The sequence below is a fragment of the Lineus longissimus genome, chromosome 7 (assembly GCF_910592395.1).
Source record: "Lineus longissimus chromosome 7, tnLinLong1.2, whole genome shotgun sequence".
In the NCBI taxonomy this organism is placed as follows: Eukaryota; Metazoa; Nemertea; class Pilidiophora; order Heteronemertea; family Lineidae; genus Lineus; species Lineus longissimus.
In genome coordinates this window covers 5,782,090-5,803,905 of record NC_088314.1, presented here as the reverse complement: position 1 = coordinate 5,803,905, position 21,816 = coordinate 5,782,090, and the positions used below count along the sequence as shown (strand labels likewise).

The following is a 21,816-nucleotide window of genomic DNA, read 5'->3' as shown; positions in this document are numbered from 1 at the left end:
TGGTAAAATTGAGGGGCAACTCAGAAAGGACTTTCGTCCTTTATATGAGGTTGTCACTTTTATGAACTTTCAATGCCCCCCAGGTCCTGAAGGGTCATGCAAACTATCAAAGAGGAATTGAAGTCAAATGTTATTGGCATCATATTTATTATCGATACAATCTATTATAACAAAATGCCATATAATTTTGTATTTCTGCACAACAAAGACAAATAAGTGTCAGTTTTCAAAGCTTGAATTTCAATAGTAGCAAGTCTCTATGACCTAAATGAAGCACATTTGGTCGTTGTCACAGAAAGAAAATAAACAAAAACAACTTGCAAAGTACAACAAGCACGTGGACAAAATAATCCACCATAATAACATAGAACTGAAAAAAAGAAGGTTGACAGAAGTTTGTCGCCAGTCATAGCACAGAATCCCTCCCTCCCAGCAAGTTGTGCAAGCAGAGAACCCCGCCCTCCGCCAGTAGACACACAACACACCAGCTCTCCTTAAATTACTTCACCAAATATCATGCTTATGTTGTGAATCTTAGAGAGTAGATGTTGTCCGATAAAATGTACATCAGAAGAATGTTAATTTGGTTGGCAAAACTGACTTGGGATGTTTTCAACACCAAAATATTTTCACCCTCTATTTTCCTCGTGACAATAAAGACTTACAATTACATAGAGGATAAACAAAACGTAAAACAAGTTGAGATTTTCACTGCAGCTAATCTCCACATTAGAAGACAAATCCACTGATGAGTGCAAACACGGTAGGCTTGAAATCTGATTTCATGTTATAGCAATAAAGCCTGAATATTTTATTCTAGTTGCATAAATATTCGAAATGGGAGCACCTTTGCACTCAATCAATAAATACCTCTAAATGCAGAGACAGTAAGTAAGCACATCAAAGTTTCGGACATAAATAAACAATAAAAAAATTTGAATCCCTGTATAGATTTCTGTAGCATTTACAAAGCGTGGAATCAGACATACAATATAGAATTGTACAAGTAACAATTCAATGTTACATGGTATCTTCAATGAAAGTTTTATATACATGCACATGAACACTAGAAACGCACTTGATTAGCTACAAATGTAACCTTCATGATGTTTTTAGAAAGTTCTGCTACCATCAGGTGACAACCAACAAAAGGCTCACTGGCAAATGAATTACATCTAATACTTGACTTTCAACTTCTGCTTAGAAGGCTTGTCCCAGTTTGTCGTAGTTTTCAAGACCATCAAACCTCTGGCCCAAAGCATCACGCAACCCTTGAAAAGTCCTGGGCATGGCAATAACAGGGACAGTGGTCAAGCCTTGGAAGGAAAGAAGCATGTCTGGTATTCATTTAAATATGTGCCATTTGATCAGGTTGACTGAAGGGGGATTTTAGGCATGTGACTTCAGCACAGTTAAAACATTGTGTCTGGTTTGAAGTAGGTATACAAATATTCCTCTAACAAGTATCGATGGTGTCGGTGTACTGCGAGATAACACTTGGGTGAAGGACACTTGACCAAGATTAGTTTTTGTCGGCAATAACATGTTGTGTGGGCTAGGTAGAGATAATGTGAAGAGATATGCATGAGGGGTCAACCCATACAGAAAGAAATTGATGCAAGTAAAGCTTCGGCCTCAACCTTGACAGAGCGAGTACATATTCAAAGAATGAACATAATGATTTTGAAAATTATTTACCAATTCCTGAAGGCAACAACTCTGAGCACTCCTTACATCTAACTCTGGTCTGATTCAGTAATATACATCACAAGTTTGTGGTTTCAATACATACAAATTTTACAGGTTTTGTAGCTTGACCAGATTAGAGGCAACGACCCTTATGGGACAAGAATTCACACTAAGTTTTGACTATTGATTCAAATCGCTTCAGATTCTTTGACATTGTATGAAAGTTCAAGCATACATACAGCCTTCAAATTGCTTCAAATATTTACAGCTCAACTTGATATAGACCTTTCCTCCAAGACTTAAACCGGAACACGTTTAAGTACAATATGTTCACAAACTACAGCAGTTCACATGATCAACTGATCAACTGATCTCACTCTTGAAGAAACCATATGCTGATCTTCAAGGTTAAATTCACCAGAGACTTGCAATTTCACTGCAGCACTTCTTTGCAAATAGAAATAACTTCCAAGTTGCTTTTTAAATCTGGGAAAACATTCTTTATTCATCCTACACTTGTTAATTTGTCATATTCCTTCTTTTGCAGCACCAACGCTTTGGATCGAATATTACAACAAATTCTATCTGCAGGTCCATTTTCCCAAAGGTTGTGTATTGCGTTGCAATTTTGTAATAGTGTCACACACACAGTTCTTTCAGTTCCAATTCCAAGCACCGGATGTTTTATTCTAAGCCAAGCCAAAACCCTCAGAGCACTCATTCACAGCCAGCAGTAACATACCACGCAGTTTGTCGTACGTCTCATAGGCGGGCAAATCAAGCTGGTTGAAGCTGAAAAACAGAGGAATAAAACATGATTTCAAGCAGATACCAAATCAGAAATGCTCATTACATTATAACCATTGTGGACTAAAAGATTTTCAATCAGAAATATCAGTCTAAACTGAATGTCATCTTAGGTTTCAACTGGGTTGTAAAGATACACAACCAAAGAACTTATTGGTCTAGTGTCACGACTAATCATCAAGAAAATTCATTTTCTCCCCAAATTTCCATAAAGAACAATGACTTACCATGTGTGAGCAGACGGCAGACGATCTGTTGATCTATCATCCCTGTGAATCTGGAATTTCTGGATACCATTCATGCCCTCCAAGAAGGCGAAACCTTGGAGAGGCACCTTAGATGTACCAGTTACAAACTGTAGGAATCTTGCTCTATCAGCCTGATCAAATGAGCGCAGAGCACGCCAGAACCACTGGATCTGTAAGCAAAATGATATTCAATTTTGAGCCGTTTCAGCGTTTCAGTATTTGAGTCAAGTTTCAACAGGAAGGATCAAGCTTTCAACCATTGGGCAATCATGAAGTAGTATTTTTGTTTGGCATCAATTAGTGTAATTGGAAAGAAAAAACATCAACATCCAAATCAAACCTACCTGTAAAGAGTTTGGCTGATACTTGTGATATTCAGAGTTCGACTTGAGGTCATCGATGTCAACGGTCGGCAATCCAGAAATCAACAGCTCGAGTTCCTGTTCATTGAAGATGGAGATGAGCCTCTTTGGAATGATATCATAGAAGCCCTCCAAGAAAGCATTCAGCTGCTTCCGAATAGCACCAGTCATCTTCATCTGACAAACCAACTTGACATACTCTTTCTTGTTATCTTCATTCACCAATAGGTTTTTGCCGTTTGACTTCAACTCCCTTGTTTCTGTTACACCAAATTCTTGGATCTCTGTGCTGAACATCAGATCGTAGCCTAAGTGTTCTACTTCGTTTTCCAACAGGTAGACAAGGCCCTGGTAGAAAGCATAGTCCTCGCTTTCCATGTCCGTGTACCTGAAGAAAATAAGTGAATATTTCAATGGCAGATAACATTCACACGAACACACAATACAGGTCCTAATCCCATCGTTACTATTCAATGCACTACCATTTCAGATTTGCCAAGGTATGGCAGCTTTCTGATTCTAGTACTGGGTGGTGCCAATTGCAGGGATGGTCACCACTTTTTCATCCCTGGTGAAGCTCAAGGACCAGGCATGTATCAGCTAAGGACAAGGGCTTACTTACTTGACTAATACTCCTAAGATATGCTTGTAGAATGACCTTGTGAAGTAGCACTCGAGCAATTTGTTGTCATAGATAGCTTTGGCGATGATGCGTCCAACGAACTTGAAGTAACTTAGATGATTCGAGTTGCAATGCGACGAGGGGTTAATGGTGTACGTGACACGATCACCAGGCGATGTGGCAAACAAGGCGTACATTGGGTTGAAGATCTCACGTGAGATGATAAGGTACCATTCTCGTAGCAGCCCACCTGCATCTTGGCCCTCCTCACCTGCAAGTAATAGAAATTCTTATCTTGAGCAAACCACAAATTCCTTGATTTGGTCCAGTATCTATCTTGGTAGATCTCATGGTTGCAAGCATCTCCACAGATCTGACAAGTGCAATTTAATTGGGCACTTACTATGTCAAATAGGTTTACACCGAGCCAGAGCTAACACGGTATGCAAAATTTTGTTTATAAGTTTTTAAGTGCTCAACTTGATCTGAACAACTTCTTACCTTCGAATACAATGTAGAATCTATGCTTCCATTCATCTGGTGTACGGCGATGAAGCTCTCGGAACGAATCCTCAAATACGTGCTCCCTACGCACGTGGACGGCAACATCCTCCCGCCGCATTCCCTCATCCATACGCTCAAGTTCTTGACGGAAATAGCGGCGTTTGACATCAAAGTCCAAGACCCTGGTATGATCGACAAGAACTGAGAACGGCCCATCTGCTAATGGGGTGGTGGACTGGCGCAGAATCTGATTCAGAACAGTCCTATGCGTTTCTGGAAGGTAATCAAGTAAGAATATTGATATTGGATTCATAATTTCATACAACTAGCGAGTTCTTTACAACATAACAACAGGTGTTGTTTTTTTAATCGAAGTTAACGTGCCAACATGTCAGAGAACCGTTTATTTTCAGTGTACATACAGAGTGAACTGCATTTGCTCGTAAGTAGCTGATTAAGACATCATTCATGTTGGGAAATCGATGGGCTGGACCAAGACCTGATGACAATGCCATCATAGGATTTATGAGCAGGCCAACACTTACCAGCAAATTTGAGGAATTTCTGTGTATCAGGTGGAAGACTACACGTCATGGAAACAACTGAAGCAACTGAGTTCTCTCGCGTCAACAGACCAATGACATCTTGGCTGCTGGAGGCGGCTGGTAACGGCGACATTGGCATGCCGATGTCCACATTCAGGTGAGCAAGCTGATCTTCCCGTCGTTGAGCAGCACTGTCGCGAGGTTTCCGGGTATCTTTCTCACCTAAAGTAAAACAATTACGATATTACACATTCTGTGATATATTTGAAAGATGATTTCTTCTCAGACAGAGCCTATCATTATATCATGTACTTTTTTGTGTTCAATTCGAATGTAACTTTATCAACTACAATCATCACTGGTGATGTTTAGACTCAGCTAGAAAGGCTACAGGATCTTACCAGCATGAACAATGAAGAAAGCCTCAACAGCAGACTGCAGAACAAGAACAGCGTGATGATCAGGTGTCTTCGCGAGCTCTGTCAAACATTCACCGAGTGTCTCCCACAGGTCATCCAGTTTCAGAAGGTCGCTCAGACGAGGCAAGGGAATTTCTTTCTCTTCTTTCTTTTTCTCAACTGGCTTGCTTGGTTCTGCTGATATGGCACCTGGAATTTCAAAGAGCATTGCTCTTTTAACTGAACTTCACTGTTTGAATTTATTCACGAGAGCCAATGAATGAGAAATGTCCCCATCATTGGTTTAGTCCTGAACACAAGGCACCAATCAGAAAGCCTCTGATCGACGAGCTCAGGCCATGGACCAACAGTGGAGGTATATTACTCTGACACACTAATGACTCAAGCACCCCCGACGGTACAACCGATAAAGTTGCTGGACATGAACCATCTATAGAGGACGAGATGGTGGCTGTCCCAGGAGTGGATCTAAGGAATGTGTGGAATGATGATGTAAAGAAACAAAGGAATGAAGTCTTTTGATCACTGTAAACTGGATAAAGTTTGCAGGCATTTAAATTTGCAATGGGAAAAGATAACTTTAACCAAAGTAAAATCAAATGAATGAGAAATGTCCCCATCATTGGTTTAGTCCTGAACACAAGGCACCAATCAGAAAGCCTCTGATCGACGAGCTCAGGCCATGGACCAACAGTGGAGGTATATTACTCTGACACACTAATGACTCAAGCACCCCCGACGGTACAACCGATAAAGTTGCTGGACATGAACCATCCATAGAGGACGAGATGGTGGCTGTCCCAGGAGTGGATCTAAGGAATGTGTGGAATGATAATGTAAAGAACTACGGTGAGATGCCTTTCTTGTTCCAAGAAGACAGCAATCTTACTTGGTTGATCCACATCCATTGGCGTATCCCTACTCTCAACAGATGCTTGCTGAGATATGCTGCCTGAAATGGTGATCTCCAGTGCGCCTTCTCCCTCGCGATTTTCCTGTCGCTGCGTTTCCAAACGATCACGTCGCCCCACCATCTCCATGATGGCCTCGGCTTCTGCTTCAAGATTAGCCATGGCTTCTGAAAGATAGATTGAACCTTTTCTGACTTGTAGAGACTGATGAGCACAAGAGCAGCTGGATACTCAATTTTCATGACTTGAATCTGCCAATTCCAGGGAAAGGGTCTTACCTGCTTTTTTAGCTTTCCTAGCGGCCAATCTCGCCGCCTCTCTCAACTGGATAATGACCTTCAGAATCCGGAGGAAGAATTGCTGACTTGACGTCTTATTCGTTAGCAAAACCATAGACGGTAACTGAAGCTCGCGACCCACTTTGATTTTTGTTGGGGCGTTCACGACGATCATGCTGCCGCCTCCAAAGCGATCGGCGATGACACCTTTTGGCTGAGAAGATGCTGCCAATGCATCTGCTTCATTCATGTCCTCGTCTGTCTCCAAGACTTTGACGCACATTTCTTGAATCTCCTGTAGTAGTGTCCTGGAAGGAAATGATTGATACCTTATAAGTATATTCAGTCAAACGTTGATTATCAGTCACAAAGTCTTCCTTTTCTCTTTCATCTGAAACCAGTGGGTGTGCGATACAAGCACCCAATGAAAACTTTTCATCCGATTGCTCGCACGCAACAGGAAGCTTATCGAAAATACGAGAGAAATTGAAATATGCAATTCTGTTTCTCACCTGATATGGGCACAGACCGTCTGTCCCAGCTCCTGTGCTCCCATCAGGAGAAGATCGAGCACTGTGGCCCTTGTGGGATTATTAGCTTTGGAAAGCTGGAGCAGAAGATTGGTGGCATCTTCTAGACCTTCCTCAGAGCATGACTTGGATGTGAGCACCTGAAATGATCAGAGATAACCAGTTAAGTGGGAGTCTCAAAAGAGTCAAACACATGCAGTACTGTACAACCGAGACAGATAGCTATAATGGGTTGTTCCAGTGAATCATTTGAGAATTACAGAACGCACAGTCGAATAGTGAAGCTAGAAGAGAAGCCAAACCACAAATTGCCTCGAAAAATGTAAATGCTCTTTAGACAAGGATGAGGATGTTACATGTGATTTCATAGCTTTTACACCAAAGGACATACCTGAACTGCCAACTGAAGCTGCTGAGGCAGGATTGGTTCCTCATCTGTCCCTTCAGATTTCTTCTCCTCCACTGTCTCCATTGACTCTGCTGCATCTGGTCTTGGCACAGCAGCATCCGAGGCTGATCTCACAGGTGGCGCCACCACAGCATTACGAATCACACTTGGTTGAACAGGTGCCACAGTGCTGGCCAAGCTCGTCACAGGTGTCGATGAGCTTATGGCGTTCGCTAAAGCACTTGAATTGTTCATTTCTGGTAATCCGACAGATACAAGTCCAAGAAGACGTAGCAAGCGATCTGTTAACAACTGGCTCCGTCGAATCACAGGATGGGCAAGCATGCTCATTAACTGACCAATAGGTGATGACTCATAATCCATGGTGTCAGTGTCACCCTCAAGATTCGGATTACTATGAACCCGCTGTACACCCTTCCCTTTTTTACTCGTGGTGGAGCTATCTAATCGAATCAACAAGTCCCAGAATTCTGTATCCTTATTTTCCTTTCCATCCGCAGATTTTGCACTTCCACCTGCTCTAGCCGGACTAGAAAGACTCGGAGCTGATTTCGCTTTGTTATCAAGATCTTTTTCTTTCTCTTTCTCAGTGTCACATTTCACTTCCTTGGCTTTATTGTTGCCCGGCGCAAAGTGGCACGGGAATCCTTTAGCTAAAGAGATCAAAGTATCAAGAACATGTCTACACACCACAGGAGAAGCCTGCGGATGAATCGTCACAACCGAATTCGCCACATTCCCACCAGATTTTTTCCCACTACGCTGAATCTGGAAGACATTTGCCCGACATCCGAGGGCTGCATCTAATCCTATGGACAGCCACGATGGCGCACTTTGCCGCCCGACGTTCAATTCAGGCCGGTAAATCGGTAACTCTCCGCTATGACTAGACTGGCTACTTTTCTTCTTTGATTTATCACTAGATTTGCCAGATTTGGTTTCCTCTGAGTCTATCTTACATTCACTAGTTCTTTGAACGATACCAAGAAGCGCCCTGATCACCCAGTTGCGTGTCTGAGAATGATAACAAAGATTCCTCAGAACACGGTGAAGACGACTAGTGTTCAATTTGGGTTCATCCACAAACAGCAAAACGAGCAAACACGTCAATGCCTCGTGGTCAAGAAGATGACGTCCCCGCAAGTGTAATCCACGAAGAGCAACATTCCCTGACGTAGTCCCTGTTTGGCCAGGTCGGCGGGGTGCCCATGTCCATGGCTGAACAGACCTGGGAGTAGCGCGAATACCACCCGTTCTAAATCTACCAAGCCCTGCAATTTAAACGATATAGATAAGCATCATAATATATCAACCACAGAAACAATGAAGTCATTCACTAACTATAATAAGTAAGAGGAAGGCTCTCATCAACACGCAGAATTGATTGGTCATTGTTTCATTGTTTTATTCAGGAGAGTTGTGGTTATTCGATTTCTTATTGTTTCCGATTAATCAAAATTTCTCTAAAGAATGAATAGCAAGAATGAATGCTTTCTCACCTGCATGACGCAATATGGATGATAGAGACGAACCACCAGTTTGAGCAATAAATCGTTCTTGCATAATCCGTCGATGGCGATCTTCCAGTTCTCGACGCAGGGCCTGAGCTTCTGCAGCATATTGAGTTGGCAATACAGCTATCATACTGTCATCCATATCGGCCAAGACCTGTTGCCGCAGCGAAGTTGGCAGGGAGGAGATGAAGTTAGCAGGATCGACGGGCGCTTCTGTGGTTGTGGTGCCAGAGGACGAGGCTATCCTTGCCTGCTCCGCACGCTGCTGTGCCAACACCTAGAATAGATGAGGAAGGGATGATGGAGTTGTGACAAAACATGCACACATCTACCAATATTTCAGACATAGTCTCGATCTTGCATCATTGAAATTTACACCATTGCTGGAGAGAATGGGTAATAAATCAGATAACAAAGGATCAATGATCCTGGGAAGAGCACCTACCTCCTCCTGTATGGCTGGTGGCAATGCAGCCAAAAACTCAGGATTGACTTCAGTAGTCCCAAGGTGCGCCTGCTGAGCAGCTGCCTCATTCTGTTGCTGCGCCCTCTCTTGGATCCTCTGCAAACGCAACTGCTCTGCTACGACTTCCTGTCGGATGTTATCGGGCAATGCAGCAAGGAATGATGGGTCGACCCCATCAGGGAGCAGGATGTCAGAAAGAAGTGACTGGGGGATACCACTTTCAGTGAGGGCAGAGGTCCCAGGCTGGTCATTCCCACTAGAAAGAGGAGCAATTTGTCGTTATGATTAATGAAAGTTATCAAATTATCTTTCATAAAGGAGCTTTTATACGACAAGTCCATGGCTAAAAATGCAGTGCATGTCTGACATGACAAATCTACTGATGATCAACCCACAATCTACTCCTCTGCTTCAGTCAGGGTACAAAACATAAACTGTTGCAAACTCTCACCTTGATGCTGCGGCAGCCGCTGCAGCTGCAGCAAGAACACTCGACATTAGACTTGCTGTATCTGAGCTTGAAACAGGCATCTCGCTAGAGGGTGTACTAATGCTGGGTTCTTCAGAACTACTCCCTGAAGGAAAGAATTGCATGTACATGTATGATATTATCATGACTGCAACTTGTAGTAAAGAACAACTCCCATTTATACTGAGCACCAGACATGCTGGAACTATGTAACTTTAAAAAAGAGTTCCATCTGACAGAGAAGCAGTCTTTTTTTCGCATCAGAATCATTTCGAGGACAACAACTCATGATAAAGCTTACCTGAAGGAGTGGAATGTACAGTAACAGCTTCAGAGCTGATGATATTTGAAGGTTCCTCAGGAGTTATCACAGATTCAACAGATGCAACCACAGTTGCTGAATTCGGGGTGGCACTTGCTTCACTTGGAGGTCTGATCGTGCTCTGGGACACTGCTGCCTCCATCGTACGGCCACTCCTTGCCAAGGCAGCATTTAGACTTGGTACCTGGCGACAGAGTTCAGCAACAAGTTGACTGGACGAGGACACCGCTGCGGCCGAGTTGGTTTCCATTGGCGTTTCAGAGCTGTAGCCGGGAAGTTCTACACGACTGATTGGCGTTTCGTAAGGTGACGAGGAAAATGAACTCGGATGCATCGTGGGAAGGGTTTCTGAAAGCCTGCAAAGTCAAAATTACGTCTGAATCAAGACAAATCCAAACAGTCTTCTTGCAAAGACAGATCAATATTTCAACAGAATGCAATGAGGGTCAATAGTCAATGAGGGAAACCAGTTTAGTAGAGTCCATTCAACTAAAGTACTCATACAAACCATCGAACAGAAGTCAACACTTTTTTATACCGTCATTTCGACTATATCCTTACCTAAGTGGAGCAGCAGGCGTACTAATCTGGACCAACTGTGATGGTGTTTGTAACATCTCTGGTAATGAAGCTCGCACCAAACCATGGGTCAAATCTGCAAGTGAAACGACACAAACACATTCAGTGCCAAAACAATATTGGTTTGTAACATCGACTTCGGTTCTTGACAGTCATTTGCATGTCAGTGAACCATCTATTTTCATGGCAAATACAGAATGTAATTGCTCGTAAGTAGCTGATTATTTAACATCATTCTATGCAGACAAACAACCTTATCAGAACAGAAACTACGAAAGAAATAGTAAGTCAATTTCTTTCTGCCTCAGCTAACGATTTCGATCAACCAAAATCAGAAACGTACATGTACCTTGCCTCTGACTAGATGAAGTCGTATTGATTGAAGGAGCAGACGTGACGGGTGCCGAAAGAAGTTCATCCACGAGTGAAGTGGCCAGACGTTCAGCCATTGATACCTCATTGGAATTCTCTGAAAACAACAGACGAGGGTAAAAGTAGTGTACAACCTGAAGGATGCGACTTTTTCTAAGCCGAGTCTATACTTCTTAGATTTCACTCAAAGGGAGACCTCCATCAATTATTTAGACGTGAGATAGCAAAGGTATTCAAGATATTCAACAAAGTCCTCTATAATAACATTTGGGGGGGGGAGCTTCCATCAAAACAACAAAGAGGTAAGGGGGCTGTGACGCAACTCTTCCCAACAAGTACTACGTGAAATAAATTCAGCAGACCTACCTCTTGAGGCTGCAGTGGACAACTGTAGACTAGTTGGCAGTGCTGCTTGGGACACAATACTACTTGCTGCTGAGCTCACTGCAATGGCATCTATCAAAGACGACTGAAAGAAGAGTACAGATTATCAGGAAAGGGTTCATACACTACTACAATGAATGTACCCGTAACATCTGAATTCAGTCATGAATCCGAGAACGTCGGTCTTGAAATGAACAGGTCTTCCAATCTATTTCACCTAATTGAGTAAGCCTCTTTATAAGCCTATTGAGTATCAGTGTTGCACTCTTGGCCTAGAAGGGAAAACCCATAACCAACAGCAACCATACTACTCACATGTAAAGCAGATGTTGACCGTGGTGAGGTCCATTCTATTGTTTTATTGGTTTCATTTTCTTCTTTCTCATCCTCCTTAGTTTTATCATCACCGTCCTTGTTCTTCCTCTTCTCTCGTCTCTTTTGTAACTCTTCGTCCCGATATTTCTCTAGCACCTCGAGGATCTCTGGCTTCAGCACTAAACAGAGGAAACAAAATCAGTGTGAAAACATTCCAATACCATTTTCAAACTTCAAAAATCTAAATCCAGTACTTGCAGAGTCTGTCAGGTGGGGGTAGATTCAGCATTTTGACCAAAAAATTTGAAAGCTAACGGAAAAAGCCATGTTGAGGAATATACACAGTGCATTTCAGGCAAAATGAACTTACAGGTGACACAGTCATGCACGCTGTCCCCATCAAGGACACGGGACTCCTCCGTCCAGCGAGTCAGAGCCGATGGCACACTTGATAAGACATTTCCTGAGCCTGTGCTGTCTCCATATGGATCCTGGTGAAAAGAAATGAAGTTAGAAAGTGTTCCATGAAAGCTTTCAAACAAATGGTTCATGTTTTGTTCATCACCCACTATTTTGGGGGCGCCCAGGAGGAAGGGGGAATCTCAGTTGGGTTAAACTGCCTTCATGTCAGAGGACCATTTATTTTCATAGCGCATACAGAGTAAACTGTCCTTGCTCGTAAGTAGCTGATTTAGACATCATTCATGCAGGCAGTATAATGAGCACAAACCCTGTCTTAATAGTTTTTCTCCATCACAATTCAAGAGAAATATAATCGTACCGGAAAGAACTCATCCAGAAGATCTTCCTCTGGCCGTGATGCGAATATTCGTAGGTCATCGTTTCCAAAGAGAACTCGAGTGTGTCCTGTCCCAGCCTGGGATGAAAGACTGTTGGTCAGCTGAAGGAAGTCAGGTCCAAGTAACCTGCAAGAGAAGACGCGTTGTGATGCAAACAAGAATACATACATAAACATATAAGAACCACTTCAGTTGGGGGCTCGTTATGGACATACCTGTTTATACATTTTCTACAGAGCACAAGTTTTAAACAAAGTCCTGCTAAACTTTGCAAGACAGAGTCCATATTTTCTGAATGGAAAAAAACAAGACCAGAGATTTGGTTGGTAATCGGAACATTTGTCGTGTCGACAAGATGTCCCTTGCTATCGATAGGTCTTTAAACAAACCCTTTCACCACTCCATTTATCCATAGGCAAGCAAAAGCAAAGCCAGGGAGGCAAGCAGGACTAAAACACAGAAATATTCACAACAATATTATAACCTCACAGGAGCAAAATGGAATCTATTCCCTGGTGCACACACTAATAAGCTAGGATTACGGAAAGCGGAAACACCCAATTCCATCACAGCACAGTGGAAAGCCACTTGTTTACTGCAAAACTCTATCACTTCTATCAGCCAAGGAAGTGCAGACAGAAAGAGGTAAAATGGGACAAAGATGAACTCTGGCTATGGCATTGCTTTTAATTTTCCAACACTCAATTTTTAATCAATTTTTGTTTGCAAAACTGACATCTCAATGACATTTGACTCCAAACCAAAAATCGGAGTATTCAAATTAGATCCATTATTCCATACAGATAATCACATGAGAAGTCTTTACAGCCAGAAGTCCATAGGTCAAGACAACTAAAGCATGCCCATAGCCTGCTCCCTCGCGGCTTACCTCTGCAGTATGGCTGGAGGGTTAGGGTGTCTCACACCTCCTGCTGGATAATGTACATGCAGTGTCTGTGTGCTAGGGTTGTACCTGTATGTCCCTCGTTGACGGCCGAATCCTCCATGGCGATGGATCCTCGCAGCCATCGTGCCCGACACAGACTGGCCTTCTGGGTGGCGCACCAGAAGGGGATGATTAGCGGTGACGTTACTCGGGGCAGGCGGAACTGATGGAATGAGAGCATCGCTGGTACCAGTGTCGCCATCATGGAGAGAGATTGGAAGCTGCTGGTAGGTGCGGATGTGGGTATTATCAACAATCAACTGGCCTGATGAAGAGAGAAAAAAGCACACATTTTTCAACGAAGGAGTAACAATAAACAGCCTTATGCGATTTACCAAGTTGCACTGGGATCACCAGCACTGTCAGAGAACAAGTTGTCACTCACAAATCATCAGTGAGAGAGTTCAATGTTTCATCATGCAGTGTTCATAGCACTCGGTGCAGTTCTGACTCATCTAAATGCATCATTCCTCAGCGATACCAACTCCTTAGTTGTGAACACATGACACTTTATGAAATCATCAAATTATGACAGGTTTTTTGTTTCCAATTGACAAGATTTTCTTACCTGGAGGGAACATGTCTTCTAAGTGTACCAGTAGGTCATTGTCATCACTCATCCTCACCATGGACTCCTCGAAGTCTTGGTAGTCGTCGTTGTCTGCTTCCATGTCAGACCCCTGCAAGACAATCATAGTCTCAGTGGAAATACAGACACATCAACATCCAGGTCACAGATATGAGGAACAAGGAAATGCCTTGAACATTTCAAACACTGTCAGAGAACAAAATGTCACTCACAACATATCAGTGAGAGAGTTCAATGTTTCATCATGCAGAGTTCAGTTTATCATTAACTTTTTTATGTCTTTTGTGCGACTGAATGCCCAATTGAAGAGAAGAAATCATTCACTACTGAAGCATATTGACTCCAAGTGAACATTTAAAAGGAGGCCCTGCCACAGCCTAGCCAACAGAATGCTGCTGTCTGGGGCAAGAACACCTTGAAGAGTTTGAGCCTCAATTTCAAAGTTGATATGCAAGTCAACTTTGTAACAAACCTCATCATCTTCATCTTCCTCTTCCTCATCTTCATCATCCTCTTCGTCTGCACCATCATCTTCATCATCATCGTTCACATCATCGTCGTCATCATCATCATGGCCATCGTGTTCGTCATCTTCTGTATCTGAAGCACTTGAATGATCATCATGGCGGTCACCTGCGGAAAGATCATCAAGTAATGTGTATTGGGAGAATCGGGAGTGTTTTAGACATGCTTATCACCTTGTTGGTGTGCACCACTACACTCCAGTAGGCAGGCCACAAATCTGAAATTGAGGGGAATGAGGCAGAACAGAAGGGCAGTGTAGGTATTGCCTCCACTAGGAAGAGTGCTGGCATAACCAAGAGGCTGTTTCAGAAAACCATGGCTAAATATCAAGGAGAAAGTAAGTTGCTTACCACCTAGGTGTTCTCCAACTTCGTCATCTGAAAACTCCTGACTGACCATCTGCGAATCATGGTGGTCATCTATCACAACATGTTCATCATCATCATCACCATGACCACCACGGGAAGCTGCACTGGTTGTCGTTTCTGCAACAAGATAACGAAAATTTATCATCAGTCAGAACCAGAATTCAGAGTTAAACAATGTTGCCATTTAAAGCTTGACAGGATTGAATGTCATATCAGTTCTCCAAGGTTGAACCCACAGAGTATCATTTTGATACTAGTGAAAGAAGAAAGAGTATCATCATGGTTGACCGATCAATCATAGCAACAGTAGTCAAGTATTTAACGTCAACTGGTCAAGTCAAGTTCATCTCAAATATCGGGGAGAGAAATCCCCTAGCTTCCTTGGAATCCTTCTCACCTGTCATGATAATCTCTCCCAAGACCTGTTCCACAGCCTCAGCTGGGTTGTTCCTATTGAATAACTCGTCCAACACCTCCTCAAGTTCTTCCACGTGTGTGTCCTGTCTCGGCTCCACGGCATCAAGTGGCTCAGACTCCTCGAGATCTTCATGTCTGTCTCGGCTCTCAGTCACATCCTCGATGTGAATGTCCTGGATGTCTCGGCATGCGCTGTCATTGTTCTCCAAGGAAGGATTCTGGTCAGCATCTGTTACAGAGAAAGGCAAAACTTGAATCGACTAAAAACAAAGCACTTCCCAAAACCAAGTAACCCAAAGTCTTTTTCTTATTACACCAGCATCAGACCTGTTGAGCTTGAACACACACTGTAGTTCATGGTGAGAATGAAAGGTTCATCATCACTGGTACATGTAGCATTTGTTATTGATTCTAGACTCAAGTATTGTTTTTTTTCTTCAGAATATGAAGTTTAATTTGGACACAAATTCTTTACCTGTGATTGGATTGTTCTCCGCCACCTCATCCACAATACCTTCAGCAGTCGATCCATCCGCTGGATTCTTAGGTTTATTCTTATTTGGCACAGTCTGTGGTTGATTCACAATTCTCGACAATGTCTCCAGAGGTTTCAGAGCACAATTCACTGTATTCGCCATGCTCGGACTCGATAAGTCAAGGCTATGAGGTATCCGTGCCAAGTCCACAACCAAGCCACGTTTCACAAGAATTTTAACCATATTATTCATGGTCGCTTGCTGGCCCTTGAAAACTTGATTCTGCACCTTGCCAGGGTTAGAACAAGAGTCAATCATAGTGCTAATAATGTTCGTTAATGCTTGTATTTTTGCATGTTTTTCAGAGCTTTCCGGCAGGATCAGCGCCCGCTGTAAGGCTGATTTGACCTCGTTGACTAAGGCGGCTTGAGCGTCCGGGCAGTTGTTACAGGCTGCCATGCTGGCTATGAGCATACGAGATAGGGCTGGACAGTCTTTATCTCCACACGTCTGAGTTGAAGGGAGCAGGTTATCCAAGATGAATGCAAGAACTGAACATTCCTGGAAGGGAAGACAGATCAAAATCATACATTAACCAGCAAAAGAATGTGACAGTCAAAATGAGCCATCATGATGCATCTGCTGAGTGGATGTCAAGTCAGTTCTCCAAGGTGAATCCCATCATCGTTGTCAACTAGGGAGACAAAGAATTGTCATCATTCTTGACTGCAGCAAGATGTGTGTACAAACTGAGTGTTCATTTGGACTTCGAAATACAGAATTCTACTCATCTGGAATCCTTACCTCAGTGACCAGTTCTGTAAGCCCAGGAGGGTAAGTATGCTGAGCAATTTGAAGAGCACATGACGTATATGAGCGCACCAGCTCCGCTAGCAACCTCAAGACCGCTGCCTTGGGGAGCAACGGGCGAGATTTCTTAGCTTCCTCTGCGGTTTTTGCATCTTTAGCACCATCTTTTGTTGAGTCGGCCACTTCCGTTGCATCACTGATCGTCAGAGGAGTCTGAAGATAAAAAGATTTTTATCAGTTACCAATATCAAAGGTAGAAATAGAATGAACGCAGCTACTTCATTGGAATCTCACTACAGTTCTCCAATTCACTAAATGACCTTTGCATAATCAGTCGTGCTACCAAAAGCAAATCTGGTTGGTAATTGTAAACAACCACAAAAATAGCGCAGCTACTGATCACAAGTTTAAGTGAAATGAATCTTACTGTCCCTGGTAGTGGGTTGCCCTCCTCATCCTGCGATGGCAGATCGAGTGCACTCCCCTGCCTGATCATGCCTGTCCGATCATTGATGTCTCTCGTCACCTCACTAACCACCTCCTGGATTGCCTCGGCCAACGTCTGCGCTGGTTTAACCTCGTTACTGTTGCTTGAGGCATCTGTATTGGAAGAGTACATTCAGTCAATTCTTGATAAAAACTCCAGGAAACCGCACCACACAACATCAGTACTTTGCCAAGGTGGAATACTTTCAAATCATCCACTGGATCCTTGGTCAGAAGTGACACACTTTGATTCACTCAATTGTGAAAGGGTAAGGGTTTCAAAACAATTATTCTTTGGATTTGAACCTGGATTCTGGAGGGAGTACCAGCATCAGACCTGTTGAGCTTGAACACACACAGAAGTTCATGGCTAGAATGATAGGTTTCATCATAACTGGTAGTGTAAGTTGACTGTGTAATCCTTTTTTTTCAAAATTCCCTTTTCCCACCAACCGATGAAGTCAAAACCAATTGCACTAGTATTTGTCCTGCTTCAGCTAAAGCACCATGGCAAAAAGACAAGGATAATCACTTCAGGTGACAAAGTTGACACGACAGAACACATCTCTTTCAATGAATCACAAAATAAGCCGCCAAATAAATCTCCAAATTGCAAAGCAGATTACTCACTTTCTTCTTTGAGCCAGTTATACTTGGCAGCAAGAGCATTCAATAGTTCGAAGATGACATCCCGTGTTGCTCCTTCTAATGGAACCTGTTTCTGCTGACCTAGTGGTGGGATCTTCAGAATCTGAGCAGCATTCGGCCCAGCGTAGCGCGATTCATCTTCACTTTTTGATAGGGGCGGTGGTGGCGGAATGATAATTCTGAAGACGTCTTTCACCACTTCTTTGAACATGTCAGGATTACGACAAGCGGCTGGACCAAGGACTCGCAGCACGTAATGCATCTCAACGGCACCCAAGCTTCTCTGAGATACACCGGTCACTGTGGAATTATTACCCTGAGCTGGACTTCTTACCACCTGGAGAAAGATAACATACGATTGATTGATCATGATACGGAACTTGTCGGAAGGAAGTGAGGCAAGTGAGTGGTGAAAATTTACAAACCTTGGTCAGAGTGACACACTGATTTACTCAATGGTGCAAGGGTAAGGGTTGCAAATTTTTTTTTTTTTTGGATTTGAACCTGGATTCTGGAGGGCGTACCAGCATCAGACCTGTTGAGCTTGAACACACACAGAAGTTCATGGCTAGATTGATAGGTTTCATCATGACTGGTAGTGTAAACGAATGAGACAGATGTTCAAATGATGTCACAAAATCTTCAGTGATATGTACTGTGAATAATGAATTACCTTCTCCATTGTCATTCTCAAGACGTTAGGTTCTTCCAACACGTGCCTCAACAATAACGTAGCTAATGAAGTGAACCCTTGGAAAGCAGACGCTTGTGTCAGGCCCAACAGGAGCTTAGGACCACCCAATTCAGCAAATATCAAGGCATATTTATGGTCCCTGGTAAGGCGCAGGCAGACACGAAGTGTAGCATGGAGGGTATCTGCTTCAACTGGAATACCAAGTAGGCCAACGGCAGATCTGGAATAAACATGTAGACACCAAAGTTTAATTTTGGACCAGAGGTGACGGAAGCTACAGGAATGTGCAGCATTCAGATGCACAGCATCAAGAATTTTGGAGAACTAGGGGCAAATTGTATCCTCACCAGCATCAGACCTGTTGAGCTTGAACACACATGGTAGTTCATGGATTGTTTAACAAGTTCATCATAACTGGCGCCTCTAATGTGAGGTCTCGGACAGGAACAAATTCAAAGTAGACTTACCTTACAATACTGGTGTACTGGTCAGGAGTAAGTCCCTGAACTATTTTGACAGGTTTGGAATCCGACTTCTTCTTATCGGTCTTCTTTTCAGGTTTGTCGGATGATGATGCAGTTTCTTCCACATCCATCTTCTCATCTGTTCAAGAAAGAAAAATACATGTAAATTTCTAAGCACAAATAAGAACAGCATCCTGATCTGGAAGTGGGACAACAAGCTCAAAATGGCAACTTTCTTGAGATCCGACAACTTACCATCTAACTTCTCCTTTCCATCAGTCAATTCCTTCTTCTCCTTTTCCTTGGCAGTTTGCTTTTCTTTCTCTTCCTTGGTTGGCAGCGCCAACATAATTGGACGTCGGTTACCGGTTTCTTCATTCACCTGCACCATCGTATTGAAATGCACAGTATATCTCCTCCTGCCTGCCGTGAATCGGATGTTGGTTTCACTGGCGCAGTAGGCATCATCGATTGTCTTGTTGTTTCCAGCGCTGTAGGTGCACCAACGCCCGCTGCGGTCATCAAACCACTTCCAAACATGAACTGGACCCTACAATACAATACAGAGGTGATAAAATGTTTGCTGAATAAAGATTTGTACCTTGGCTACCGATGCCTTATTATTACTGTCAGAAAATTGCGATAAATTTCACAATGTCACATTGCCAGCATCAGACCTGTTGAGCTTGAACACACACTGTAGTTCATGACTTACTGTTGAAATCATCATGACTGGCTGCTGAACTTCAAAGGCACATAAACTATCTAAGGAACAAATTCACTACTCTTCAAACTGTCAACATTTGCAAACTCTCCCTCACTGACTGATCCTTTTACTTACCAAAAGTGCTTCCACTTCAGCCTTTCTTCTAGATGTGATTGATATCTTCTCAAATTGATCAATAAGCAACATCAGAGGAGCCAGCCACCTGAAACAATAAAGTGAACATATTAAGCTACCTTAATGGCTTGGGATATTGAAAGTGGAATCGACAACATAACATTAAGTCACCAGTATCAGACCTGTTGAGCTTGAACACACACGATTGTTCATGAGAAGTTTTTGTTAAGTTCATCATCACTGGTGACCCTTTTAAAACCAAAAGATTATGACGAAAGCTTGAGATGTTTTACATCTGACCAGATATATCTGGTCGAGGTTACGTCACTTTACTTGGACTTACTTTGGAGTTGAAGCATCCTTGGCAGCAGAGAGACATCGTTGTGCAGCATCAAGTGCACGGACAAGCAGCTCCAGGAGTCCGCTTGATTCCACAGCCTCTGCACATGGCATCTTCATCTCCTCGAAAGTCAAACTCAGCAGATGTAATCTAGCGGCAAGTTTGGATGCCTCGGGAACAGTGGAGAGTTTGTTAGCCCATTCAAGGATGCTACATGTATCTGACGTGGTCAGGGGAGCTGCCACCTGTACCAGTTTGTTGGCATAGTCCGACACCTGCAAAGAAGAGTCAGAGATGATCGTTTGGAAGAAGCAAACTTTTTGTCATCCACTATTTTCTCAGCCAAAGGAGAAGTTTAGTTCAGAGCAGTGTAATTTGTAATGGCCAGAGCAGCATCTGCCCATGACCATGGAGCTGATCATAATTCACAGTAGTGACCACCTGAGTACATGTATGTTGTTCAGCAATTCAAGTACTGCCAAAAATATAGCTTTTAGAAATAGATGCATTATCTACCACCAGATGATGAATTAACAGCGAAGTGTACTTACCTCCTTCACCAGGTTAGCAAGTATTTCATTCCTCCACTTCTCTCCATTCCTATTCGTAATAACAACTAACAGATCACAGACACGGTAAACAGTTTCAGGTAAAGAGTCCAGCAGTTTCAAACATCCAGCCATCACATTGTTCGTGAAGTCATCTAACGTTCCCTTCTCTAACGGAGATTCTTCCACATTACTTTCTTCATCCAGTTTCTTTTCATCATCGTTCTTCTTAGAATCGGTCTGGAAATGAATTATGACAGATATAAGATAAGCCGTGAATAATGGAAGTAGATTCGACTGAGTTTTTTATCAATTTACTCTCAATGCCAACATACACTATACACAAAAGTTTCAACTTTTTTTCACATTCCTGCCATTCCAACCAGCAGCAGACGTCTCAGGCCGCTGCATTTTCTGTCAGGTGCCGATATCCTCCGGGATGCGACACTTGTGTATTTTCATTATCTACATGCACAATGATGGTATAAAGAATCTTTGCTAAACAAAGATATACTCAGTGCCCAACTGCCCCGACAGAGATGGGTTGTACCTCTCCTAGTCATGAAGACCGACTGGCACTCTGAGCTGTCTGAAACTAAATTAGGGGGCAGAACTGGCAAAATATATACTTTGGATTCCGAAAAGTAAAAGCATGCTCAATCAGTGCTAGAAAAAAATGTTGACAACAGATAGTCACAATCTGGCAGACTGCATTCCCCGTTATTTTGCAAAAAAGATTTCCTCGGTCTATTGAATTGTAGGTGGTAAGAAATTATGAGATTTCAAACCCTAATGGTAGCCTTTGAGAACTGAGGGCCACTTTCAAGAACATCAGAAGTGATGAAGAATCCAGTTTTGACTGGTAAAGAGTTTGAACCGCGTTCGGCCCCTCAGTTCCCAAAGCGTCAATGTAGCGTGATGTGTGACTAAGCGAGAGAAGCTACATCTGCAGTCATAATGGGGAACACAGTACCTGATCAGTGGAAACCAGCACGTTCTCGCCAAGAGACATAGCGATAGCACGCAGCATCTGATCCTCTTCTGACAAATCCATGTCAGGTGCAATCGGTGGCTGAAAATGAAAACGTCAACTGTTAGCACCAATTGAGGGTGCTATGG

At 42.9% G+C, this 21,816-nt stretch overlaps 1 protein-coding gene and 2 non-coding genes across 7 annotated transcripts in view; all 3 read right to left on the bottom strand.

The window, feature by feature from the left end:
• Positions 1–130: 130 nt before the first annotated feature.
• Positions 131–21,816, bottom strand: part of LOC135491528 (E3 ubiquitin-protein ligase HUWE1-like) — a 36,040-nt gene continuing 14,354 nt past the window's right edge. For 2 of the 5 annotated variants that reach the window (XM_064777481.1, XM_064777483.1), the window contains exons 29-65: positions 21,671–21,769; positions 20,701–20,937; positions 20,153–20,424; positions 19,810–19,897; positions 19,224–19,518; positions 18,972–19,107; positions 18,484–18,724; positions 17,793–18,147; positions 17,104–17,276; positions 16,671–16,889; positions 15,866–16,427; positions 15,371–15,619; positions 14,956–15,090; positions 14,553–14,713; positions 14,060–14,171; positions 13,435–13,756; positions 12,527–12,671; positions 12,116–12,236; positions 11,746–11,924; positions 11,413–11,515; positions 11,018–11,143; positions 10,657–10,750; positions 10,075–10,451; positions 9,756–9,879; positions 9,284–9,560; positions 8,824–9,115; positions 7,307–8,595; positions 6,898–7,055; positions 6,386–6,693; positions 6,086–6,274; positions 5,179–5,385; positions 4,778–4,999; positions 4,230–4,505; positions 3,729–3,999; positions 3,089–3,494; positions 2,724–2,914; positions 131–2,481 (exon numbers count right to left, since the gene is read on the bottom strand). In XM_064777481.1, coding sequence (XP_064633551.1) covers positions 2,379–2,481; positions 2,724–2,914; positions 3,089–3,494; positions 3,729–3,999; positions 4,230–4,505; positions 4,778–4,999; positions 5,179–5,385; positions 6,086–6,274; positions 6,386–6,693; positions 6,898–7,055; positions 7,307–8,595; positions 8,824–9,115; positions 9,284–9,560; positions 9,756–9,879; positions 10,075–10,451; positions 10,657–10,750; positions 11,018–11,143; positions 11,413–11,515; positions 11,746–11,924; positions 12,116–12,236; positions 12,527–12,671; positions 13,435–13,756; positions 14,060–14,171; positions 14,553–14,713; positions 14,956–15,090; positions 15,371–15,619; positions 15,866–16,427; positions 16,671–16,889; positions 17,104–17,276; positions 17,793–18,147; positions 18,484–18,724; positions 18,972–19,107; positions 19,224–19,518; positions 19,810–19,897; positions 20,153–20,424; positions 20,701–20,937; positions 21,671–21,769 — 9,114 coding nt within the window. In that variant the 3' untranslated portion in view covers positions 131–2,378. The remainder of the gene's footprint in view (positions 2,482–2,723; positions 2,915–3,088; positions 3,495–3,728; positions 4,000–4,229; positions 4,506–4,777; positions 5,000–5,178; positions 5,386–6,085; positions 6,275–6,385; positions 6,694–6,897; positions 7,056–7,306; positions 8,596–8,823; positions 9,116–9,283; positions 9,561–9,755; positions 9,880–10,074; positions 10,452–10,656; positions 10,751–11,017; positions 11,144–11,412; positions 11,516–11,745; positions 11,925–12,115; positions 12,237–12,526; positions 12,672–13,434; positions 13,757–14,059; positions 14,172–14,552; positions 14,714–14,955; positions 15,091–15,370; positions 15,620–15,865; positions 16,428–16,670; positions 16,890–17,103; positions 17,277–17,792; positions 18,148–18,483; positions 18,725–18,971; positions 19,108–19,223; positions 19,519–19,809; positions 19,898–20,152; positions 20,425–20,700; positions 20,938–21,670; positions 21,770–21,816) is intronic. The other 3 variants (XM_064777482.1, XM_064777484.1, XM_064777485.1) reach the window with 3 other exon arrangements.
• Positions 5,462–5,678, bottom strand: LOC135491874 (small nucleolar RNA SNORA53). The gene has a single exon (XR_010447953.1). It is a non-coding gene; the product is annotated as a small nucleolar RNA SNORA53 (small nucleolar RNA).
• Positions 5,806–6,022, bottom strand: LOC135491875 (small nucleolar RNA SNORA53). The gene has a single exon (XR_010447954.1). It is a non-coding gene; the product is annotated as a small nucleolar RNA SNORA53 (small nucleolar RNA).